Source organism: Merops nubicus, unplaced genomic scaffold, assembly GCF_000691845.1.
Source record: "Merops nubicus isolate BGI_N331 unplaced genomic scaffold, ASM69184v1 scaffold8993, whole genome shotgun sequence".
NCBI lineage: Eukaryota > Metazoa > Chordata > Aves > Coraciiformes > Meropidae > Merops > Merops nubicus.
In genome coordinates, this window is record NW_008599538.1 from 41,153 (window position 1) to 67,459 (window position 26,307).

Below are 26,307 nucleotides of genomic sequence, written 5' to 3' on the forward strand. Positions count from 1 at the left end.
AAAGAAATCCTGCCAGAAGCGCTGAATAGTACAATGTCATTGAAAGGAAAGTCAGCAGGTCTTAATGAACACCACCAGGCTGCAGAGGCTCTGATTACTCAGTGACAGGCAAGATGTAAATTGCTGAGGTAAAGCACTGAGTGGTGGAGCAATTAACTTTCCACATAGTGCCTGTGCTCAGGTTCAAGGCAGGGCAGGACCCATAGGGCCAGCTTAGAGTGCTGGAGATGAACACTAGTGCTTGCCCACGTGCATAGCCTGCACCTACCTTGAACCAGCACTCTGCAAAACCATGCACAATTTCCCAAGGAGGAGTCTATCCAAGATGCAGAGAGGCTGAACTCATGAACCTGGCTGCAGCAAAACAGAGAGCTGTGTCAGTGTCTTGATTGAAGTAAGCAAAACAGTCTGCCTCTTGCTTTAACTTTAAAAGCACTTAAATGTGCAAACCAGCACCACTGAAGTCAGCAGGAGTTTTGCTGTTCTCAGGAGTGAGGCCACAATCTGGGCCATCATCTGGAATTCGGTTTCCTGTAGTAGCCCTGATTGGTAAAAGCTTTCAGGCCAAGTGCGTTATTTACGGTTAAAGTGTTTTTCAGCAAAATGACACTGGCACGGGTGAAGCTTGTGCAAGTCAGCTCCAGAAATTGCTGATGGTGAAGCAGTGGCAGAAATGTGTCAAAGTATCACAGAAAAAAAAAAAAAAAAAAAAAAAAAAACCCTACTTGAGGACAAGCTGCAAATAACACTTGTGGGGAGGCAGACCATAAGTTCCCAAATGGACAATCATCTAGGGTGTTTTTTCTCCCACTGGAAGGAAAGCAAATAAAAGAAAGGATCCTGTATGCCTCTATTGTCTCTGTGTCTCTCATTACCCTGGAATCCTGTTTTATTTGGCTACAGCTATGGCCGCTTTATGCTATACCCTCACAGCACCCGTGCTGAGACATTAAACTAGCCTGAGTCTGCATCACAAGTCACAGGGTTCCCTTGCCTACTCAGTGGCTACCTCTTCGCTGGTAATGCTTTCTGTCCCCCCATGAGATGCTCAAGGCTGCAGCAATAACCTGGCTCTTCTTGTGTCACCATCACCATGCTTGTAGCAGGACGAGCTCTGTGCTGAGCTCCAGACTGAGAAGAATGTGGGCAGGAGAAAATCAAAGTTAAATAAGCTCCACTATTCCCAGTTTCCACAAACATTCCTTTCCTCTGGTGAAAGAATATATGGGGCCTTTCCTGGCCCACTTTGCTGGTTAGGTTTGGCAGCTCCCCAGTTCCCCTGAGATCAGCACGCATACCACTCATCCTCTAGAAATTCCTCCCCGGCCACAGGGAAACAAGTCACCAGCCAGGAGCTGGGCTCCAAACTCACTGTGTCTCTCTCTGCTTAGGAGGAGCCAGGTGGGTAGCTGAAAAAAAGTTGCTGAGAAAGGGAAAAATAAATTTTTCAAAGCTCAGAGGTTATTTGGGAAGAAATGAGGCAGTAGAAGGTGCTGCACTACAGTCTTGTGGCTACCAACTTTTCAGAAAGGACAGATGAGGAAGTAGAGGTGGTGGAGGGGCCCTCTATATTAGGGAGATGTATGAATGCCTACAAATTAATGGAAGTAATGATAGGTTTGAGTCCCTATGGGTAAGAATCAGGGGGAAGGCCAAGAAGACTGTTATCATTGTGGGAGTCTTATAGACCACCCAAGAAGGATGAAGAGGTGGAAGAAATATTCTATAAGCAGATGGGAGAGAATTCACAATTGCTACCCCTTGTTCTAATGGGGGAATTCAATTTCCCAGATGCCTGCTGGAAAGACAATAAAGCAGAGAGAAAACAGTCCCAGAGGCTCCTGGATTGCATGGAAGATAACTTCCTGACACAGATGGTGAGGCAGCCGACTAGGAAAGGTGCCCTTCTGGACTTGCTGCTCTTAAACAGAGCAGGGCTTGTGGGGGAAGTAACAGTTGGAGGCTGTCTAGGCCAAAGCAATAATGAAATGATAGAGTTTTTACCTCTTGGAGAAGGACAAGGGGTTAGCAGAACTGCCACCTAGGACTTGCAGAGGGCAGACTTTGGTCTGTTCAGGAGACTGATTGCCAAAGTCTCTTGGGTAGCAGTCCTGAAGGGCAAAGGATCCCAGGAAGGTTGGACATACTTCAAGATGGAAGTCTCAAAGGTGCAGGAGCAGGTCATCCCCATGTCCTGAAAGACAAGATGTCAGGGAAGAAGACAAACCTGGCTGAACACAGAGCTTTAGCTGGAAACCAGGAACAAAAGGAGAGTTTATGGCCCTTGAAAGAGGGGGCAGGCCTCTCATGAGGATTACAAAGGTGTAGTGAGGCTATACAAGGAGAAATTAGGAGAGCCAAAGCCCAACTAGAACTCAACCTAGCTATTGCTGTCAAAGACAATAAAAAAGCTTTCTATAAGAACATTAACAACAGAAGGAGTACTAGGAAGAATCTCCATCCTTTATTTGATGTAGGGGGAAATATAATGACAAAGGATAAGGAAAAGGCTGAGATACTTAGTGCCTTCTTTGCCTCAGTCTTTAGTGATAAAGCTAGTTGCTCCCTGGACACCCAGCCAACTGAGCTGGAGGATAGGGAGGTGGGGCACATTAGGACCTTAATACAAGAGGAAATGGTCAGTGACTTGCTACACCACTTAAACATCCACAAGTATATAGGTCTGGATGGGTTGCACCCAGGAGTACTGAAGAACTTGGCAGATGTACTCGCCAATCCTCTTTCATCATTTACCAGCACTCCTGGCTAACTGGGGAGGTCCCAGTGGACTGGAGGGCACCAAATGTGATGGCCATCTATAAGAAAGGCCAAAAGGAGGATTCAGGGAACTACAGACCTGTCAGTGTGACCTCAGTGCTGGGGAAGGTCATGGAGCAGATCATCCTGAGTGCCACTACACACCATATACAGGACATCCAGGTTATCAGGCCCAGTCAGCATGGGTTTATGAAAGGCAGGTTCTCCCTGATGAACCTGATCTCCTTCTATGACAAGATGACCTGCCTAGTGGATGAGGTAAAGGCTATGGATGTTGTCTACCTGGACTTCCTTAAGGCCTTTGACACTGTTTCTCATTCATGTGACAAAAAGGCTGCTTATGGCTTGGGTGGGCATACACTCTGCTGGGTAAAATCCTGGCTGGATGGCCAGGCCCAAAGAGTGTTGGTGAACGGAGTTAAATCCAGCTGGTGGTTGGTCACAAGTGGTGTTCCTCAGGGCTCAGCGCTGGGGCCACTTCTGTTTAACATCTTGATCAATGATCTTGATGAGAAGATAGAGTGTACCCTCAGTAAGCTTGCAGACAACACCAAGTTGGGTTGAAGTGTTGATCTGCCTGAGGGTAAGGAGGCTCTACAGAGAGACTTGGACAGACTGGATCAATGGGACATGGTCAATTGTATGAGGTTCAACAAGGCCAAGTGTTGAGTCCTGAACTTGGGCCACAACAACCCCAGGCAATGCTACAGGCTTGGGGAAGAGTGGCTGGAGAGCTGCTCGGAAGAAATGGACCTGGAGGTACTGATTTGCTAGCAGTTGAGTACAAGACAGCAGTGTGCCCAGCTGGCCAAGAAGGCAAATGGCATCCTGGCTTGTATTAGAAATAGCGTGGCCAGCAGGACCAGGGACATTACTGTCCCTCTGTACTGGCATTGGTGAGGCCACACCTCAAATACTGTGTTCAGTTTTGGGCACCTCAATACAAAAAAGACATTGAGGTGCTGGAAGACATCCAAAGAAGAGCAGCAAAGCTGATGAAGGGCCTGGAGAACAAGTCTTATGAAGAGCAGGTGAGGGAACAGGGGCTATTTAGTCTGAAGAAAAGGAGGCTGAGGGGAGACCTTCTCTCTCTCTATAACTACCTGAAAGGATGTTGTAGAGAGGTAGGCACTGGTCTCTTCTCAGAAGTAATTAGTGACAGAACAAGAGGGAATGGCCTCAAACTGCACTGGGAAGGTTTAGACTGGACATTAGGAAGAACTTTTTCACTGAAAGGGTTGTCAGGCACTGGAATGTGCTACCCAGGGATGTGGCTGAATCACCATCCCTGGGTGTGTTTAAAAGTTGTGTGAATGTGGTGCTTGGGAATATCGCTTAGAGGTGGACTTGGTAGAGTAGGGTTAATGGGCTCGCTGATCTTAAAGGTCTTGTCCAACCAAAGTTCGTTCTTTGATTCTGTGTTGGAGACTCAAATGCACCAAGTCTTCTGCGATGTGTGTAACCCTGCTCCGGTGCCCTCCCCCAGCATGGCACTAGGGAAGCAGAACATTTTGGTTAGCTTTTACCTAATTGTAAAGAGAGTATACTGCAGTGGACTGGATGTGGATATCTGCTGTGAGCAGGATACCATAATCTCCAGCTATTTGGCAAATGGTGGCATGCCTCAAATGGAGCTGATGCATCTAATCTCTTCTCTGTCTTGGGAAGATTAAAGACTTTTCAATTTGACAGGGCTTATTTCAGCCACAGAGAGGGAGGCAAAAGAGGCAAAAGCAAAAGGCAGAAATGCTGAGAAAAAATAGAGAAAAAAAAATGGAGGTAAAAATAGCAAATAAAAGGGAGCAGTATGAACGAGAGGAAAACAGAAAGAGAAAGGAAAAGTGTGGGGGGGGAAAGGGAGAGAGAGAGAGAGAGAGAGAGAGAAAATGTGATAAATATAGATGGGAAAGATTGGAGCACACAGATGTTTAAGATCAGGGTAAGCATTCACCCCATTGTCAGCATGGTATGCATCCCTGTTTGAACCCACCCTTCAGAAGGTGTCCATCTGCCACAGCTGGTCTTCATCTTACCCATCTACATCTCAGGCTCAGGAAATGGTTGCATTTCTCTGGAGGTGGCACTGCTTTTTTTCTCACATAAGAAGGGCTCATGTTTGCTTTTGGTCCCCACTAGCTTCTCAGTACACCAGGATATTGAGATACACTAATTCACCAATGGCCATAGAATAAAAATTAAAGTTATTGCTGCTGAATCAGCAATATGTGGAGGTCTCTGCACATCTTTTTTTTTTTTTTTTCCTCCCTTTGAGCTTTCTAAACTAAGTAGGTATAAAAAAAGACTCCTACTGCCCAAGAAACAGCCTGTTTTATTATATGGAAGCTGCAAGAAGCTTGCTTTTTTATAGGGATGTGGGGCTACAGCATTTCCCATTATACCAGTCAAGCATTTCTGTTAACACAAGTCATAGTAACAGTGCCACAGCTGCACAAATCCCTGTTTGCCCCTTTCAGTCCCTGGAGGAACGGATCAAGTTCTGTAAGCTCAGTTCCCTGCTTTTCATAATGCTCACAGCCATGATATTATGGTTTTGTTTATGCCTGGCTCTGAAGAAGCACAAAGTAACTGTTTATTGAATTTATTTATTAAACGCAGATTTTATGTCTGAGGGAATTGTTTGTGTCTTAAGCTCCCTCTTAAAATAAAATAAATTTAACATGCCTCATTTTTGTTTACTGTAATTGTTCATGGCTTGGCACTAAACAAACTCAATTTCCAGTTAAACACTCTTTGTAGATATCCTAATATAGCACAGTATGTGTTAAGTGACACCATTCATTTGTCATAGCTGCAGCAGCTTCTGGTTTTCTGGATCACCATGCCAATTTGGCAGAAAGTTTTGGAAAGTGGTCAGTCTAAGGATAAAAATGTATATACTGCTTGCTTAGTTGCTCTACCACCAGGTTTTTAAACAAACAAAACTCAAAAGGGCTGACCTACCTTGACTTGTACTTAGCAAATCTACAGCTCAGTTGGGCCCTCACAAAGATATAACAGTAGGAAAGGACTCAAAGATTTTTTCACTCTGGGATGTCCCATAACAGGAATCAGATACAGTTAAAAAATCCTATACTATCAGCCCCAGTTAGACTCATGTGGCAAAGGACAGTGTGTGACCACTGTGTTGGGCTCTCCATCAGAAGGAGGGTGATGAAATGGCCCTGCTTCCACACAAGATGCCTGGGAGAAGCCAGGGTGAAATGAACAGGCAGCACAGTGTCTGAGCTCAGCTCAGAGGATCCCAGTTTTGAGAAATGCACTACAGATACCAGGTGTCTTCCGTCAACCACCAGGAACAGCCCAAACCTAGTTTCTGGACCAGGGTTTTCAGATAAATTGTTTGGCTTTCTTCCTTTGCTGTACCAGGCCTTTGTCTTTCATTGTGCCCCATCTCACCCTCCAACCAGCCCTGATGCACAGAGGGAAGACAGCAGCCATCTGACTGAAGTCTGGGCAATGCTCCAGGAATGCAGAAAGCTGAAAGGGAGTTTTAAATGTTTAGCAATGGGACTGAGAAAGATGAGGCAGTCACAAGCTGTCATTCACACAGATTTGGGCTTGTCTTGCCATGGTGCTGTATTTCTCATGTTCACAACAGGGAAACGCTGTAGCCTCCAGCTGACAAAGTATGTCTTTAAAGAGTCTGCCTGTTAAATAGCTAAGTGTTAAGAATGCCATAAGAAATAGTATTTCCCTAGAAAGACACTCCTTTTCTAGCCAGAAATTGTATTTAGGGAGCAGGCTGTTGCATATTTGCTGGAAATTTCTGGACGCCCTTCAAACCCTGAATGACTAAGTGCATGTGCCACAGACCATCAATCCAGCACACATCCAGTTATGTCAGCCTTAATCTCTGTGCATGCTGCTCACAGCCAGAGCGGTCCAGCTGAGGTGAACTCCAAAGCTAAACCACCTGTGCATATACATCCTCCAAAGGAACACATGGGCACTCTTAAGCAAAATATCACCATCAAGGCAAAGACTTTGGTTTCTACTTGCACAAACTTGCAGTGAAGTATACGTAACCAATTTTTCACACGTCTTAAATATTCTATACTCTTCCTTCCATTTTATTCACATGACCAAAGACAGAAGTGTGTATCATGTTCAGCTGACCTTTCAGGCCCATCTATGGTATTTCCCAGGAGTTTTTCACTTCTAGTTGAATTCATATTGCCAAACAAGACATAAACTTTCAAAGAAGTAAATGTATCTCCCTGATGCCTCTGTATGAATACTGCTAGACTCGAGGCTGAACCTCAGCACCCCCTGAATGTCTGCCTACTGAGCAGAAAAGACTGCTGGTCTTTTCTCACTGCAACTCAGCTGGGAACAGCCACTTGAACATATTCTGGTTTATTTATCTGTTTTCAAAACCTAGTGAGTTTCCTTATGGTGCTTTTGTTGACAAAGTAGCACATACATTATTTAAATAAAGTTATAAATCACCTTCTGAGTGAATCACCTTTCACAACAAACTGGAGTTCACACCAGCGTCTCTCTGCAATCCCATGCAATGAGTAAAGGCTATTAAACCAGTGTTTCTGAGGAGCTCAACCGTGACAAGCTAGTTTGCACTCTCCTTCATCCTCAATCTCTATGTACTGCTCAGAGGTCAAAACAGAACTTAAAGATTACTGGGCCTAGAGTTTAGAAGTATAAATAGGGGAAGAATCAGTCTCTGCTTTATTTCATGCCCATGCTAAATGCCAATCTACCCTTATAAATAATTAGTTTGTTTTATTAGTGTGCTGCAGTATCTCAGATTATGATTACCTCTTACTTATGGGCCAAAAACTAGTAATAAAAGTCCCCTAATATGACAAATTAAGTCATATGAAGATGCAAGGTGAATATTAATTACAGTCATTACAAAGTCAACCCTATAAGCTTGTCTGGGAGATCATCACCACTGCCAAGCTGAAGAACTGTGATGCAGAATTATGACACAATGAAGTCTAGTTTTTGCAAGGAGTGCCTCTCCAGGCACAAAACACAGATGTCAGACTGACCAAAAGTTTTTTTTGTTAGCAGTCTGTAATGACAACCCACAAAGTGTATACATGTTGGCAAAAACTTTTCTAAGTAACTGCATTTCATTATGCAAGCTGCAGAGTTTGAATTAGTAAGAAGAATGCCCAAATCCAGGAAAAGAGAGATGGAAATTTACAACGTATCACAACAGCTTATGTGAAGTGCTTTTCCACAGTACTAATGTCTTCATTACCAGTCCCCATGTACAGAGGAGTTAAAGAATTAATTCCCAGCTGGTTCCATCCAGCAACATGCTAGAAGTTTTCACTGGAAATGGTCTTCCTCCCTTTCTCCAAATTTACTCTTGCTAAACTTAGAGCATGAGGCTATTAACATTTTTTTCCCTTAAACTTTTACTTAGACTGTTTTCCTTTAGGCCAAAACCTCTTTTACAATTTCAGCTCAAAAGACTCCAGAAGAGAATGTAGGAAGACTAACACTGAATCAAATCAAACAAAAAGTCAGGGACCTCTTGGGCTGGGAGCCACTGAGAGATGGCAACCGTAGGGGTGGGAACTGCAGCAGCAAAAGATGCTGAATTTTGAATTTCCATCAATTTCAGGAACAATGTCAGCATTTTGTACCTTTCAGGTCTGGTCCTCAGAAAATAAGGTATTTGAGTTGTTTAGCTGACTGTAAGATTTCTGTAAGCCTGAATCAAACTTTTTTGGCTTCTCTCCAATCCCAAGCATGCCTTTCACAGCACAGGGCTCTCTGTGACCTGGCTGCTCACAGACCAGCATCACAGGGCTGGTAGTGCTGGCTCAGGTCATCTGAGGACCTTGTCCACTGTGTCCAGCTGCCTTTAGCAATTTTCAGTACTGCAGCCTCAAGGCTCTGGCAGCTCTTTCTGTATTTAATGGTGATTTCAGTTGTATGTCAGTCTCAGCTTTATTTCAGGAGATTGTGAAACCTGAAAGATCTAGGAATAGTCAGATTTTAGGGGAGTGTGAAATAACAAGGAACAGTGGAAAAACAACAGCTTTGTAAAATGGAAATCCCTTATGTGTGTTTGTGGAGTGAGGAAGACAGCTATAAAAATAATCTATTTTGCATTCATCCTTCAGATTTCTTTGCTGTTTCTGGCAATATCACAAACTGTCTTGCCCCACCATTGCATCTGCACACATTGAAATCCACTGTTTAGATTTTGTGGATGATTATATTTGAGTTCCATTATTTTTATTATTTTCATGCAGAAATTAACATAATGGGTCCCACACAGTCGTGCAAGTGTGAACTTGACTGAATAGATGCCATCTCATGGTGACTCTTACTCCCTGCTCCAAGAGACACGTGGTCTCTTACCCGGGGATAGAGCGCAGCTTTTCACCCTTTGCCTTCTGCACAGGTGGCAAAATAGAGGTACTGGATGAGTCCAGAAACATACCTGAAGCCATCTTCTGCTCTGAGTTACTTTCTCAGATTTTTTTTCTTTATTGCCACTACTAGAAAATGTACAATATTTTGGAAAGGTGTTTTCTCCAGAAATAACCAATTTCCTCACAAAAGGACCCAGTATGCCCCTGCTTTTGTTTATTAGGCAAGGCTGATTTGTACATTTCCTCCATCCAGAACATATTTATGTCATTAAGAAAACCAGCAGCAGGTGCACTGACATTTGGATCTAAATGAACAGCTGGAAAGGCAGCTGGGGTTTCCCTGTTTTTGAAGAACAAGTGAAATCCCAGACCAGAGGAAGCAGAAAACTGAGATTTATGTATTCCCCTCCTAACAATTTATTTCAGTTTGTGGATTCGAAGAGAAGAGGAAGACAATTCTGGTTCTTTCTAACCAGAGGGTGAAGAAATGGTCAATATAATGTTTATTCCTCAGTTTTGAGCTGTGATATTGGTACTTAGTGAGTTTGAGGAATACCTTGTTGTTTCACATGTATGCTACTATATATGTGTGGGTGAGAAGTTCATACACGAATAAAATAATAAGTAGTTTGTTATCAGTTCAATAACTGTTCCTAGATCCACTGTCAAACACTAAAATTAACTTTCTAGTTGAAACTATTCAGAGATGGCTTAAGTGAATAATTCCAGGGTCCCTATAATTTCTTCTGGCTTTCTTCACCTCAACTAACAGCTCCATGATTTCAGTGGGACAGTTCCCATAGGGTAATTCATTACAGGAAAATTCAATCAGCAATTGTAAGAAACCTTTATTAATTTTCTTAATCTGCAGATATGACCATATATTTTGAAGTCAGATGCCCATGTATTTTTTTCAAATTGGCCACCTTCAGAGAATTTCATGTAGTGTCCATTTCAACAGATCCAACGTCTACTCTTGGAATAAATTTTAGATATTCTTTGTGGCAGTTGAATTTGCTGTGTTAAAAGTTCAGGGAGATGTAAAATGTTATAACACATAGACGGAAGTGTTTGGCAGCTAGTCGTTCTCGAGTCAATCTTCATCTCTTACCAGGAGCAATGTTTACACTAGCTGATGTGGCCTTCCACAGAGAAGAGCCCATGAATTTGGTGGTTAGATCAAGTCTGCATAGGCATGAGGAAGGACTTCTGTTTTTCTAACCAGAGCTGATGTCCATCCTTAAGTCATCTGGAAACTGGAATCATCATCAAATATTGTAAGAGTAGTTGGATCACACTTGGACTTGGAGTTTCTCACATGTAGGAGTGCTGCTGGCATAGCAGCTGTGATGGGGACTGAGACAGCTAAAATCTACCACTTTTCTTAGGTCTGCTTTTTCCTTCATTCATGACCAGACAGATCCTTGGCTTGGCTCACTGTGTGACCACACAAAGTGGTGTCAGCACAAAGGGAAGGAGGGAGAGCCTGACTGAAGGCAGGTGTGCCAGACTGCCCCTTGCAGCTGCAGCTGTGATGAGGTCAGCCTCTGCAAAACCCTAGCTACTCACTTGCCTTTGCCTGCCAGGAAACCAAAGAAGCCTAACTGAAAAAAAATAAAAAAAAAAAAAAAAAAAAAAAAAAAGTACGGTATGTAAAAAGGCCATTCTTAACTACTGGGAGCTTCTCCTCTGTGCCCAGTGTCTCAGCTTTGTGTAAATACGTACCTGGGAGGTGATGCAGGACTCAAGCCCACAACTTTGGGCTCTGTGATTCTGTATTAAAAGGGCAGAGAACTGCAGAGAGAAATTTGATTTTGAAGGGACTTCATTTCAGTGCAGCAATAGCGTGATGCATAGAGCTCTTGGAGCTGCTGCAGCTTTGTCTTTTCCTGCAAAGTAAAGCTCTGATTTCCATAGGTTTTTTTCCATTTTTTAACAGGAGAATCATCCGCTTTGCTCTGCTCCTGGGGTCCTTCCCCACGGCTCAACACTGAAACACTAACACCCCGTTGTATTTCTCCCCTCCCTTCTCTGCTCCTTCCTGGGAGAAATGGAAGTCAATTGAATAGTCATTATATCCCTTCATGTGTTCATTTTTAAGAAAAATTTTCAAATGTGTTTAATTAAGATTGCTTAGTGTTTTCCCCTTGCATAAGGGCTGTTGTGAGCAACCCAGGTAGGAGAGGTGACTCTGCAGTGAAGAAAGGGATATAAAGTACTGTTTCATTTCCCAACTCTGCCTGAAATTTCTTATATTACTAAAATTTCTTGTTCTCTCTGTGTTAAACCTGTGGAACAAGGTTGATATGTCCTTTCTTTAGTGCTGTCCTTCACTCATAATGTTCACCACAGTCTACCCCAGTTCCTGCTAATATGGCAGCAAACTGAAGAATAACAATATATTTCACTTATTTCTTTCCTTCTGTTTCTCTGTGTGCCTTTTTTTTTTTTCTGTCCACAACTTTTGCAGTAGCTTTACTCCAGCATATTAAAGGCCTCTTTTGGCTGACTGCATCTTTTCTTGTAAGCATAAATATTTCCAGGTAGAGACACCCTCCTTATAACCCAGGGAAGAATAAATAACACAGCATAGATTGCTTCAGGGTGGGAAGAGGTGAAAACGCTTCATCGTGAAAATTCCATCTGAGGGAATAAATTCTCAGACCATTTTAGCTGGTTGATGTTAGTCATATCTTTGAAACCATTTTACTTCAATCATAAAAGAAAAAAATATATTCTTCACTTCTCACAAACATAGGCTCAGGTGCACCATTTCCTTCTCTGGCAATATCAGTTTCTGTAAATATAAGGCAGTTTTGGTCTTTCTAATACAACTTTAAATGCCTTACTCGTGCCAAGTCCCTAGAAAGTCTATTACCACTCAAGTTCTTGTATACAAACTCTGTTGCATGTTATCTAACCTAACAAATTTGAAAACATTTATGAAGCACAGAATTGTAGGTTGGAGGTGGTTCTGTGTTATGGAACTGAGACACTCTGCCAGTATATAGGTGTTTCTTAAAAAGGTAAATTAGTAAAAAGTAATTTTAAAAAGAACTGATTATGTGTGATGAACCAAGGGATAGAATACAATCTGTTATTAATTCTAAGTGTTTTAAAATTTTTTTGTTGTTGTTGGTTTTTTCTTTCTTTTTTTTTTTTTTTTTAAGGAACCGTGTTGCCTTTTGCAAACTTTTGGAAGGATAACTACTTCCTTCATCCTTATTGACAAAACTTAGATTTTAAAGATGAATCTCTTTTCTTTTAACCATTCTTTTTATAAATAAATAAGAAAAAAAGTCTCTTTTTAATTTTAGCCAATAGAGAGGACTAAAGAGAGACCATTGCCACTATTAGTTTTAGTCTTAGGAGCTAAGATAGCAAGGATATGGAGCTGAAAACAAAAAGAGGCAAATTCTTTTGGTAACTGCTTTTAAAAATGTGCTAGTTCATGTTGGTTTGTAATTAAAATGTCTCTTCCATCTTGCTGCTTTATTCTCCTAAGGGGCATTTCAGTTTAATCTCCCAATAATAGAGACTTAAAAGTGTTAAAGTTGGAATGCACAAGCCTTTGCATTGCACTTGCTGTCATGGGAGCTATTTATGTGAGTAACTGCAATTCCAGATACAGATTTCAGAAGCTATCCTATAGCACTGCACTTACTCCTTCTCTTTCTAGGTTTTTGTGTGTATTTCCCTTATTTTATTTCTCTTACGCTTCCTCCAGCTTCCTTCTCTTTCGGTTTCTCCTGTGCTAGGGCAAAGTATTCAACCATTCCTAACACAACAGTTTTGAAACAGAAAAGCAAAAAGTCAGGAAGTATAGAGAAGCTATTCCTGAGCACTTTCCATTTCAGGGCTGGGCAGCCAAAGGTCAGGTTCTGCCCTGGCAGCAATCACAGTTTAGCCCAAGGCAGCAAATCTGGGACGGTGAGTTGTTACTCTGGCAATGGAGCATCTCAGCACAAGGACAGAGAGTCATCTGACAGAAATAAAACTCTTTTCTTATAAAATAAACCTCTGCTCTGATTGTAAACCCTCATAAGCAAGATAATCAAAGAGGAACATGAAACAAAAAGCCTTTATCAGGGGTATGCAAAGTTTGATACTCATGTCCTTTTCTCTTCCTTCGTACACAGTTAAGAAGAAATGTAGAAACTGAGTTTAAAAACTATGCTTCTTGTACTGTTAAATAATATACTCTTGTGAGCATTTCAGGCATTTGCCCTAAGATCCCAAGCAGCAATGACTTCTAGGAACTGCACAACAGTCATTGCAATGAAGTATATTCATCCAGCCTAGATCATTCATAATTGGCATTACAATGGCTGCTGTGTCTGCCTATACAATCACCTTGTGGAGAGTACTGAGCTTATTTGCTTTGGCAAATACTTGAATTAATCTTGAAAAATCATTTCATCGTTCAAAGGAGTCAGTGCAAGTGAGAAAAATCTGTTTTCAAGTTATCCACAACTGTTTTCTCTTCACGGGAGCCTCTGGGTGTGCTGAGATTCATTTAGTACAAATTCCAGGCAGGCTAGAGAAAAATGTCATGACACAAGGAAAATTTCCAGCTCACATAAGGGAACAAACTTATGCACCAGGCTGACTAACAGCAAGCTTATGCATCTGTCCTAGGACACAGCTTTTTTGACTCTTGAGGAAGCTAGCATAAAAAAATGTCTGACCATGACCAGTGATTTTTTAAAATTTGCTTTTCTGGCCACATGATGTTTAGGCTAGGGAAAATCTCACACCACTGCTGTATGATACAAAAGCTCTGTTTCTCTGGGCTTGTTATAGGACAGAACAAAATAAAAGAAGCCAATTAATTTATTTTAAAAATATTTTAGATACTTTATGAAGTCTTCATGTACAATAACCTATTAATTTTTACATTTTCCTTTCCTTTCCTTTAGGGGGAAACATGCATATTTGTTTCCATGCACAAATGCAGTCACAACACTGAAAAATTATTTTGTAGTAAAAACTTTTATTCCCTCCTTTACCATTAAGATAAAGTCAAATAGGAAGAAATTCCTGTCATTATAATTTGGGATGCATTAACTTCTTTCTGTTGAAGTCTAGCAGTCCTGGGTTCAAAAGCTTTGAACAAGAAGGGGAAACTTCCACTGTGAGGGATCAGGCTGGATATACTGTGGGGCTTGTGGCAGTCACTCACTACTAAGGGGTGGTGGTGGTCTGGGAGGATATGGTTTTTCAGAACCTTATTAATCCCTGTCATAACTGCCAGTGAACACATAAAGGAGCTTCAGAGGTTGCTTTGCCTTTTTATGTCCTTCACTAACATGAACTGCTGCTGCCTGTGCAACCTCTCCCTGCCTTGCACTCTCAGAAGTAAGAGGCTGATCCCAGGAAGCCAGTGATGCCCCAAAAAAATATTTTCATGAGTTCTTAAGAGTCAAGACCTAATAATCCAAGACAGGAGGACACATCTGGCAACCTGCTGACTGAATTTGGCTTGCAGGGCAGCTCCAGCTGGGCCACTGCCTTTCCCTGTGCCAGCGGGAGACTCTCCTTTGCTTTGCTTGCAGGGAGTCAGGAGTTTTGGCACATGAGTCCTTCTTGTTCCTCTGCTCCTCCTGTCTATCATGAAGGAGGTCCCACTGAAGCAATGAGATAGCTCTTTTCCATGCCCTGAAGTCAGTCAAAATAATTCCTAGTGAGTCATGACCCCAGTTAAACTGTGTTCATGTCCTGGAGCGAGAGGGAACTTGTATGTTCTTTGTAGCAATGGCCTGCGCAGGGTTTGATTCATGCTTTTGGCTTCATGCTTTTTTTGTAGGAGAAGAAAAGGGCATTGATGATGCACAAATAATTGAGTACTCCTGCGGCTGTGCTCTGTACTTATTGAGCAAACACGTCACAGGCAGCAACTGGGAGATCACAAGCAGTGTGAACTGGAAAGCAAAACTAAGTATCTGTACCCTCACCACTGAAACTGCATGGAAAACCTGGGAGAGGATTACAAATGTTTATCATGTGGCTAATGAGGTCCAGAACATTCTGTCACAGTTCCTAAGAAAGACGAAAGCATCTTTAAAATAAAGCTTCAGATGAGATGTTACATTTATACTGTAAATAAATTTCTAAGTTGTCAAGAGCTAAGTTGTTGGCAAACAGAGCTGCAGCTTTTGTTTAAAAACCCGGTAGTCCTTAAGGAGAAGTGGACTTGAGTCAACAGAGCCCTAGGAGACTGGACAGACTCCTGCAGTGAGCAGTGAAGAAAACAGGGATGTCTGCACCACATTTTGATGGGCATTTTTATCCATGCTTACAACTACACTTGTTGGCTGCCCACCATCTTCAGGCACACGGAGAGGTGCACTCCATGGCACAAGATGAGGCTGTTCAGGGTCAGGCAGCTGGGCTGCGAGTGACTGTTCAGCCACACTGCTCTCATCCACCTCCAGCCCTCAACCCTCATTGGGCAGTGAGGGAGCTCAGATCTCCTCAGGTCCTTCTGGAGAAGGGATTTGGAAGAGGATGAGCCTGATAGTACACAGATATATAATAGAAAAAACTTTCAGTAAGAATAATCAAAATTTTATTTTTCCTACCTCCTCCCTGTGGATTGTAAGTTTTTTGCTATGTTACTGTTCAGCCCTTAGGACAGAGGCACCCACAGCACCATTGGAGATGTCTTCACACTTTTGTAAGAGAACTAAAAACAATAAATCAATAGAAATCTCACCACTGACTTCAGAGATCACTGGGTTGGGCTTTCTCTGTCAACAATGATTAGGGATCTGTGCTCCTCAGACATTCATGGCTGGTGCTATTCACACGAATTGGTTGCAACATCAACATAAAGTGGCACACATTGCTCTTCATCTTCCTATGAAATAATTGCTTGATAGCTTTACTTGATAGGAACTCCCTTGAGGAATAAAACAGTAAAGAGGTGGTGTCACAGTAATACTCTGCTGTTCTTTGATACTGCCCAGCTAATTAATGTCAAAGATGGAAGTACATACAAGTAGAAGTAATGTCAGCATAAAATGTTCAAGTGGAATTTGCAGTCATTAAATGCAGAAACTGGCTGCAGATCTTTATCTGCTTTAGCCTTTGTGCTAAACATACATGTGTATTAAATCAGTGTAATGAAAATCAGAGAAGGCTTTAAATGCTCACACAGCTTAGAGGAACTTCATGAATTCATGGAGAGGATAGTAGAGGAAGTGGTGGTGGACAAATTTGACTACTGTGCAGGAAGGGAGATAAAAGGAAGGACGGAAATAAAATGTGAATCAGGCAAATCAGATCACCAGAAAAAATAGAAATGAGCTCTGAAAGAGTTTCTGAGCAGTCTTTAAGAACCCTAACAATGTCTGATATGTTTCGGGAACAAGATAATGAGATCAGGGAGTCAGTGCTAGCCTGGTCCCTACAGAGGGTGGCATGCTTCTGATACACATACAAAGTCTTTTCTCCTAATACAGTAGCTCAGACTCCTGTCCCTTCGAATCTCCCAACCTAATCTGTATTATCCTGGGAACAGCTGCATAGGAAAACCCAGTTGCTTTCTTCAGTGTTACCTGTGATTCAGGGAGGGTGTCAGTACTAAATTGATAATAGGATACTTCTTTTTGGGTGAGTCCTTACTGAGGCTTTCCTGGGTAAGCGGTGATGGTCTGAACCTGATGACTCCTAGCTCAGCTCCATGGTGGGAACCTGTATTTGGCCTAAAAACTAAAATTGATTGGTTGACAATAGCCATGAAAGCCCTGATGCAAGACGCCACAGACACTTTCTCCATTCAACCACCTGCACAGGTAGAAATACTCTGTACACTGAGTTTGTTTCCACTGAAAGGTCATCTAAAAGAAATAAAAATGAATTGTCATCATTATGGACTGGATTTCTGCCAGTTATTTAGTAATTAGAGTTTTAATTGCCTAGTAATAAAAGTTTTAATTACTCAGCAATTAGTGCTTGAAGTTTCAAGTGTTTTGAGTGTACTCTGTTACATTCTTGAACTGCCAATAGCAAAAGATGGAATAGGTCCAGTGTGTCTCGGCAAAGCTCTGAGCAAGAGGGGCGAACGTCAGTGATGAAGTAGCAGTGGAACATGGTTATAGCCCCAGCTGTCAGTAGCCAGCCAGGCAAATGCTCTTGGCGAGCAGAACCTGCAGGCAGTTCGTGGACTTTCCCAAACTCAGCACCTGCTCAGCTGAGACACATGAGGTTCTCAGTAAAGGCATCATGTCAGTGAGAGACTACTGCAGAGACCGACTACTCTGAAAGATCCCTGTTCTTTTACTTGACGCATTCATTCCTTCAGGCTTTTAGTCACATACTTTGCAAGAACTATTTGATTACTTAAAAAGTTTTAATCTAAACTCCAATGGATCCAATAGGAAGCACATAGCACTGTAGGTGTCTTACTAAAATGCCTGAAACCCATCCCTGCAGGATGCATTTACAGATAGTAATATGTAGCTGCAGTATGTTTATTGCAATTCAAAAACTGCTTTACCTACACTGTATTCCCTGGCAAATTCAAAGCCAAAATACCCCTTGCTAGGTCAAGCATGAATTAATTTGTACCTAGTATTATCCCAATTAATTTTCCTTATGTTAGATAGTAACAATCCTAATTAACACAATCTCTAAGGGCCTGATTTCTTTCTCCTCACATCACTAGAACTTAAGTATCATTAACAAGTCAAACTTTAACAGAGTCAAGAGTTGGCAGTGGCCCAGGAAACAGGACTGCATTTAGGCTACATAGTTAAGAAGGAACTGCTTATGTCTGCTTGATAATCAAAGAGGGAAATCGTAGCCAGGGACTAATAATTATAGTTGCTCCAGCTTTTTGTGTGTGTGTGTGCATGCATGTGTGCGCACCCAGCAGAGAGAGCTTTAAATAGTGTTCAGGTTTTCTACAGGCAGCAAGCAAAATCCTCTGGCAAAAATAAAATTGATCTGGTAAAAATATCTTGTGGAAAAAAATCTGATAGAGAGAGAGTGGGATAAAATTTTTCAGAAATTCAAAGTAAGCTGTCTGCTCTATTATGTTACTTGTAATTATAGAACTCTAAAATATGAGTGGGGAATCATACCGTCTTTCAGACTTTTTTGTTTCTTTTTTTTAACTGGTTTCCAAATTGATAAACAACAGTTAAAGTCAAGAACTGAAATTTATGAAGAAATGCACCGATATTCACAGCTTCAAAAAAAACCTTCCTGTTCCCCAGTATTAGAAAAACAAACAAACAAACAACAAATCCAAACTATAGTTATCTAAACATTAACATGTAAATCATGTACACATAACATTGAACAAAACAGTTTTTCCCATCTACTCTGAAAGGAATTTACAGCTTTTAATAGTACTTAGTTACCTGGTTAATAAACTAGTTAGTAACTCAAAGCATTTAGGTGATCTGTGATGTAGCAGCAGCTGTTTCTTAAACTCCAGACTGTACAGGTCATTGATTCCAGAAATGCTCTACCTCACTGGGGTGCTGAAGTTCAGGGGCTGGACATGTTTTCTGTTTCACTTCTCTGAGGCATTATCTGCAGTACTCTTCACAGTAGTGAATAAATACTTGATCATAGCAGACTTTGTTGTTTCTAGCTATAACACTGTGAAGTATTACGGTCATAATCAATTAGGATTCAGCTCATCGGATGTAGCTATCTTGTTTAAGCTGGTAACAGGCTTAATGAATAGACATAAGCATCTCCAAAAGGTGAATCACTCCTTCCAGACATGAATGCTCAGGACAGAGGTGATCTACCCTTTGAAGGTGCTGTTTCTATCACCTGAGGAGAGATCAGCTTTCAGGCAGTTGGGTCCTAGAAGCGTGACAGCAGGAGAACGGCCTGAAGAATGAAGGTTTTGTTGAAGGTTGGTATTGATTTCTTCTTGCAGAGCCAGGAGAAGAACAGGTATTTCAAGCAATATTGCAGTTGCCATCACCGTGGCTGCACCTTAGATTCCCAGGCCTGGATTATAAACCGCTCCGTGCTAAACATTGCTTAGAAACAGGAAAAACAGCTAATGTCCAGGCTTAGTAGATTACAGACAAAGCAGTCCATGCCACCAAATTTATTTACAGTGAGAAGTCAGACTGTACTAACTGTAAGACTTTGCAACAGACCATTCTTTGGTTGAATTTGTTATTGAAAAATGCTTCCTCTTTTCAGTGTTTGCTACCCTATAGAACCTCTCCTTTCCCATTGTTATTTTCCAGCTATGCTTTTCCCAGCTGCTCAACGAGTCAAGAGGTCCTCAGCTGCCTTCCTGAACCCAGTGCTACAAAACTCGCTGGAAGATGTCGTCCTGCTTTATGAGGTTCAGTATATGGGAGCAGATAGTATCTCAAACCCTAAACAAGACTGGTTTTTCTGTCCATAGTGGGTTATTTATTTGCCTTCATGTCACTTTTACTTATCCCAGCAGTAAATCTCTTGCTGACTACATAATAGTTCGTGAGGAGGAAAGGGAATAGACACATATATGACAAACTTGGCTCTTTCAGCACTTAAGCAGGTAGCAGTTGCCTGCAGAAGCTCAAATGTGGTTCTAGCTCACTGACAGACAAAGTGAAAACCATTGCAGAGGGGTTTCCACTGAAAGCAACTTTCTTCCAGAAGAGCTCTGTATTAACAACACAATGCATTTTAATTCTTTGATCCAAGTCTCAGCCCCTGCTTGTTCAAATTGTCACAAACATGAGCATCAGTAATTGCAAAGTAATACCAAGGACATGACTGTTTCACTTCAGAATGACTCAGGTCTACTCTTTCACAGCAGTGGAGACTGCAGGTGTAATGCACAGTCTGGAACAGTGCCATATGATGAGCTGAGGTAAAGCGCTCCATCTGAAGAAGGTGCATAGGTCAAATTTATCTATTCCACACCTAGAGAAACTAGGATTTGATGTCCAAACAGGGGAGGTGGGCAGGGAAGCCATGTCTGTGATGCCTTACGCAGAGCTAGGCCACCACTGCTATCCCTGGCAGGGTAAATGTCCTTTCCCAGCTGTGCTGCTGTCTCCACTTCTCTAATCCGCATGTGGCACCAGCAACAATGCATGCCTGTTTTGGACAACAGAAGAGTACTTGCTTTTTTGTTTTCCTCTCTCCTTTCCCTGTAGCCTGGCTCTAATTTGCCCAGATAGGTAACACGGGAGTCTAACTTTCACTAGACTTTCTGGTCTACCCCACCTCCAGCCAGTACAATGAGAGTTTTGTCTCCTTTTGATCTAAAGTAAAGACCTAAGGACATGGTGTTAATTCAGAATTACTCTGCCTAGAGTCTCTTGGAAAAGATAAATAGCTTTCTGTGTTCTGATTTTGTACCAGTTTCTTTTAGCTGAGCTTGATATTGACAAAGGTCAGAGGATCTCCATCAAAGATGAGGAGCTTGCTTCACTGAGGAAGGCTGCTGAGTTTGACATCGTCTGCAACGAGATTATCCCCAAGAGCATCACAGAGATCCGCAGGCTAAGTAGCAGGCTGGCTTCCTACCCACGGATGCTCAAGAAAGAAGACTTTGAAAGGACAGTGCTTACCATGGTCTACACAGCCTACAGAGCTGCTCAGACCCAGGGGCACCAGAAAGACTCTTGGGCTGAATCCTTTGTCAGTCTCTACAAAGCCCTGAAGCACGACTTGATGTTCCCATACAACAAAGAGCCATCATAGTGGGAGACCTGATCCAGCTGCAACTCAGCCACCTCTTCTAGTTGATAAGGGACACGTATAGCTCATCCACCACTTTATTCTATAAAGAGTTTAATAGTCTGCTTCATGAAAGATTATTTGTTTTCTAGCTCCCTCTTGTGGAATCACTTTATAGTACCATGTTAAATGGGGAAAAATCACGTGCTGGGAATTCGATTTTTGTGCTGGCTTGGAGGCACATTCTATAATAGAAAAAAAAAAAAAAAAAAAGGAGTCTACCAGATAGACGTGCCTTTGTTTCATCCTGTGGCTATCCTATAAGCAATACATAAGTATACTGTGCTTATGCTCAAATACCTATGTGTATGTGCTGGAGAATGCTGCTTTCCTAGCCAGGGGAACAAATTTATATTTTGACTGGCCAGTAAATGAGTATTATAAAGAGATGCAAAGGCCCTCTGTGAAAGGAAGAAGTTTCATAACTGTCAGCCTTCAGAAATTATGCCACATACTGTTCATTCCAAATATTCTTGTAAATAAGCACTGTCTGATTCACTTCATTTGGTTGAGCCAGTTTTTAATCACAATAACATTTGCCAAAGACAAAGAGCATTGTGAACATCAACAGCAAACAATGCCTCTGAACATGTACCCTGCTTCCTAGAGCTGCCCTCCTAAGAAGTCTGCAACGATCCTTTTGTTATTTGCACATGACTCTGCTTCTCCTCCTTGTTTTTGGAAGGGAACGTTTTATCCTCAGCAGAGACAAAGGGAAGAAAAAGGCCTTGTTTAATTTAATGATGACATACTTTTTCTGGTTCTGTCTCTTGGACACAGGTCATCTAAACCCATGCTTCAGAATCCCCCTGAGGCAAGGGAGGAAGGTGCATTAAAACATACCTGGTGCTGAATTTAGCAGTGTGACTCATTTTTTATAGTAAATTATATATTTGTTTGTGTGTATGTGTGTGTATATCTATGCATGTGTTTGCACGTAAGTGTTGAGTACACAGAAGAATCCTAAACTGTTTGGTTAGGGAACAATTGCACCACTTAACAAAAAACACCATTCACCAATCCAGTGGTGGGAATTATGAATCTGGAAGCAGTGGAAAAGCAGTACTTGTTTACAACAAAAAAAGTTTGCAGAAATAGTGCAACTATTATAAACTGAAATAAAGTCATGGAGAGAGAATGGACAGAAAAAGGAGCTAGATCTTCTCAGGTAGATGATTAGCAATGAAAAATCCAAACTCTTCTAAAGCAAATACCTTAGTTTTTGTGAACAAGTTATATGAACAATGTTTCTCTATTGATTTTAGAGGTGCTCCTACTTCCAGAGCATGGGAAAACAGATGAACATTCTTTTCATCCTTTCCTACCAGAACTCTCTGTCTCTTTATTTGCATAATGTCTTAAGGATACAGGTCTAAATCACAAATCCCTGAGGCTGTAAAAGAGAACTGAGGATCCCAGTCCCAGTTCTGAATTACTTTTAGCTACTTCTCAATCACTTGAGCAAACGAAATGAACTCTTCAGTGTCCCTTAACAGGGGTACTCCAAGGGCTGAAACTGAAGAAAAGCCATCCAGCACCACCTTGTTGCAGCAAACAGCAAATAGTGCAAACAGACAGAGCCCACTGGGTTTAGGAGTCACCTGTGGGAATGTGGAAGCACAGTAGCCTTAGGGACAGGCTGGCAACAGCCAAAGCAGCTGCACAAAGGCTTGTAAAGACAGTCAGCCCTGTTTCTCCCAGCAGCCTCTGTATGGGCATGCATGAGTGTGGATGTTTGCCTTTAGACACGCACATATGTGTAGGTGCACTTTTATGTCTGAAGATCTGGGCTGGCCATCTTCAAAGCCTGGCTGGCATATAGCAAAGGAAACTGAAAACCTCAGCCACGAAGCTATGAGCCACAAGCATTTCCGTCTGCCCTACTTGCACGCACAGCAAGCCGTGTGCTGTGGTCCACGTGCCTCTTCAAGCCTTCAGTATTAACACTGATGATCTGGCTGAGTTTTCTTCCCACACCACGCGTCATAAACACATGGGCAGGAAATGCCATGAAGTGCACTCCTGCCTTTCCAGCTCTGCTTCTTGGCTCCCTGAAGCACCACTTGCCAGAACAGCCTGGAAACAGGGCAATTCATAAATGCCTTACAGACAGGGACTCCAAGGCTGCAAAGACAACAAGAAAAAGCACCACAGCAAGTGTTAATTGCTAGCAGTCACCATCCAGAGAATTACCTCCCAGTCACTCTCCTCACCCCACAACAGGACTGTCCAGCAGTCAGAGTTTACTCATCAGTAATTATCCCATAGAAAGACATTACAGCTAATTTTGAATATCAAATCATTCCTTATTGCACACATACCTTACTGTACCTTAAAAATTGGTAATTGAAACCTTTACCTCATCAACTGAAAATAAAGTTTTTCTGAGTTTGTTTCCCTCCTTCCATTACTATGTGTAGTGTGGGAAAAAGATTTATTCCTTAGGAATGTATTTGGACTGCCCAGGTTAATTTAACAGACACTATCAATCTAATAATAAAAATATTCTACGTAAAGCTGATGGATTTTGCATTGTATTGATTTCAGCAGCAGTTTTACTACTTAGCAACCTGCAGCTTGAGTAATTGGTTATTTAAGACTGCAAAACTCTTTGTGGGAATGACAGTACAGGGGAGAAGAGGGAGCAGCACTTCCCTCTGACGAGCAGAAGGAGGTGAGGGAGACACCCCTCTATTTCCAGAGGTCAAGTGGGAAAGAGGATTCTGCCTCAGGGCAGCTTCCTCCCTCAGCGTTGCTTAAGGTGCAGGTAGGGGTTGCCTGCTCACTGGCAACAATGGCATCACAGTTTGGATCTCAACCTTCAGACTGAGACATGTTTGCAGACAGTCCTCTCATGGGGCAAAGAGTGATTGCCTCTAAGTGGCTCCTTTTATCCAATCTTTGACCTTACAGACCATAAAAACATGAAATAAAGCGTAGTTTGGTTTTGGTTTGGGGTTTGTTTTGTTTTTTTTTTTTCATCTAAAATAAAATATTTTCAAGTTTTTGGAGCATTTTAGACTTTCTTTTAGTTTCTTTGAAACAACTGACAAAACAGATATAAAGTCTCTGACCATAATGTCCAACCCAAATTATTAACTTTAACTATATTTTTACTTCCAGAACTGTTAAATTTGCCTGAATGGTCTCAAGGTTCTGTTTTTTGATGGAAATTTCAAGGTATATAAACATTATACAGTTATGAAGGGTTAGGAATGGGCTGGCCACTAGACAAATGGCAGATGCTCTCTATTCATTCCCAAGGGGCAAGAAAAATGAAATAAGGTAGACGGACTTATGGATTGGAAAAGAAAACAAAACCAGCTTTAATAAATAATGAAAATAATGAGGCATATAGAAATATATACAAAACCAATATCGAACCGTTACTCCTCTACCCCCTTGCTCCCAATGGCAACAACGTCACCATCAACACTGATGCTGTGGAGCAGGCATTGGAGAGGTCCCAGACTGGACTCAGTAGCAGATGGGAACTGGATTCAGGAGCTGGATTCTCGAACTGGATTCAAGAATGCCTGGATTGGAGTTGAAAGGAGAACAGAGAGAATCTTCCTTAGATGCCAGCCATTGAAGAAGGATTTAACCCTCACAACCCCTCAGCTTTATACAGAATATGATGTATATGGAATGGAACATCTTTAGGGCCACTTGTCCTGTCTACTTCTCTCTGCAGGTGTGACCTTTTACTTTATGGCACTATGTCATGGTACACCAGATTTAGCCATGACCTTGGTCTCCACAGGAGCAAGTATAAGCAAAAGCCTTTCTGCACACCAATCCTTAGTAGTAACTATAAACACCAAGCGGTATTGCTTCTAGAAGCAGGCGCTGTCTGCAAAAATCTGCCATTCACTCCAGAAAGTGCCATTACTTAGAAGAGACTGAGCTGAAAAGTAGAATAATTGAACAGATTTAGTTCTGTTCTAACTCAAATCACATCAGCCTTAGGTACAATTACTAGTTTCAGGAATAATTCACCCTGCATATCAAACTTCTCTGCAGGCCTGCCTTTGCCAGTTCTCCAGGACTCAGTGTCACAAAGGCATCGCAGCTCAGCCTGGGGAGCTCAGTTTGTGTCTGACCAGCAGAGTATGGGGAGATAATAGGAAAACAAGGCTTGGGAGCATGGAAAATCCTAGGTGTAGGGTTTCCTATGAGATATAAGGCAAATGGATGTCCATCTACAGGTCGTGCATGTGATCAACCAATGGATACAGGCCTAAATCTCCAGTACTTTCTGCCCCACAAAACCAATTATTAACAGCAGAGTTATAGAAATGTTTCTCCACTGGAAGTCTAGAGTAGAAACCTTAAAAATTCTCAGTTTGAGTCTGAATCTTACGACTGGAGGACACATGGATTAGTACAGAGATCAGCCCATGCCTTATGAATAAGTGACATTCACAGATCAGGATGGAAGAAACATGAAAGACAAAGAGACTGTTTAGAGAACAATGATTATTTATTATCAGTACTGGTTCCTTGAAACAATAACAAACTGTTCAGCAAGTTTAAAAGGTCTTTTTGTGTATTTGTGTGTATGTCAGAAAGAGGAAGCTTCTGATTTTCTCAAATGTTCTGACTGGGTTTTGGATAATGGGTGGAGCAACTACTACTTTCCACAGTCCTCATTGGTGAGTTAGAGTGGCATGAAGCTTTTTAGCAACTTTTTATCTTGAGATCAACTATAATCTGTGTTAGAATTGCCGCCCTGTGAATTCCAAGCTCAGGGTGAAAGTAGGGTAAAGGTAGAAAGTAGAAGCTGAAATTACAGCAGAGACAAAACCTGCAGAAGCCACACATGGCTTAATTTTTTGTATTTTTTTTTTTTTTTAAGAAGGAATATCTGCTAGTTTATTTCTGTGTACTGAACAACAGATTCTTTGTTTCAATAATTTCATAACAGAAAAGAAACCTGTATCTGAGACATTCAAACTATCACAGAGACAGAAAAGAAGCAGCCTGAAATATACCTCACCTGGTTAATGAAAACAGGAATTTACATTGCTGGATGATGGAAGAAAAAGCCTTTCAAAACATGGGAACAAGAGTGCAACACAGCTACACCTGTCATGCTGATTTAAAAAGAAAAATTGCCAAAAGACTGCTATGCTCCATCTTGTAAACTTCTGCATGTTATAGTGTGATAATAACTGGGACGTTCTGGTAAGCCCTGCTTAAACTGAATGTCTTTTTAACTGAAAAATCATTTAAGGTTTTTTTTCAAAACAACATATTGAAGAAAAAAAAAATAAGAAAGCTATTTTAGATGATTGGGTGGGCATCGGAAGTGAGCTAGTGAGAGACCTTTCAGGGAAATCCATGTACAGGTAAAGGAAAACGTGGAGTGGGAGTTGGAGTATCTGAGGAACTGGAGAAGAAACCTAAGAAGAAACCCACCAGGAAGTAAAAGAGT

The 26,307-nt window shown here is 41.7% G+C and overlaps 1 protein-coding gene across 1 annotated transcript in view; it reads left to right on the plus strand.

The window, feature by feature from the left end:
* The window catches only part of FAM180A (family with sequence similarity 180, member A), a 27,808-nt gene extending 6,899 nt beyond the window's left edge, over positions 1-20,909 (plus strand). Inside the window, exons 2-3 of the mRNA XM_008937414.1 lie at positions 19,379-19,479; positions 20,493-20,909. Of these exons, the coding sequence (XP_008935662.1) occupies positions 19,379-19,479; positions 20,493-20,834 (443 nt within the window). The 3' untranslated portion in view covers positions 20,835-20,909. The remainder of the gene's footprint in view (positions 1-19,378; positions 19,480-20,492) is intronic.
* The last annotated feature ends 5,398 nt before the right edge of the window (positions 20,910-26,307 follow it).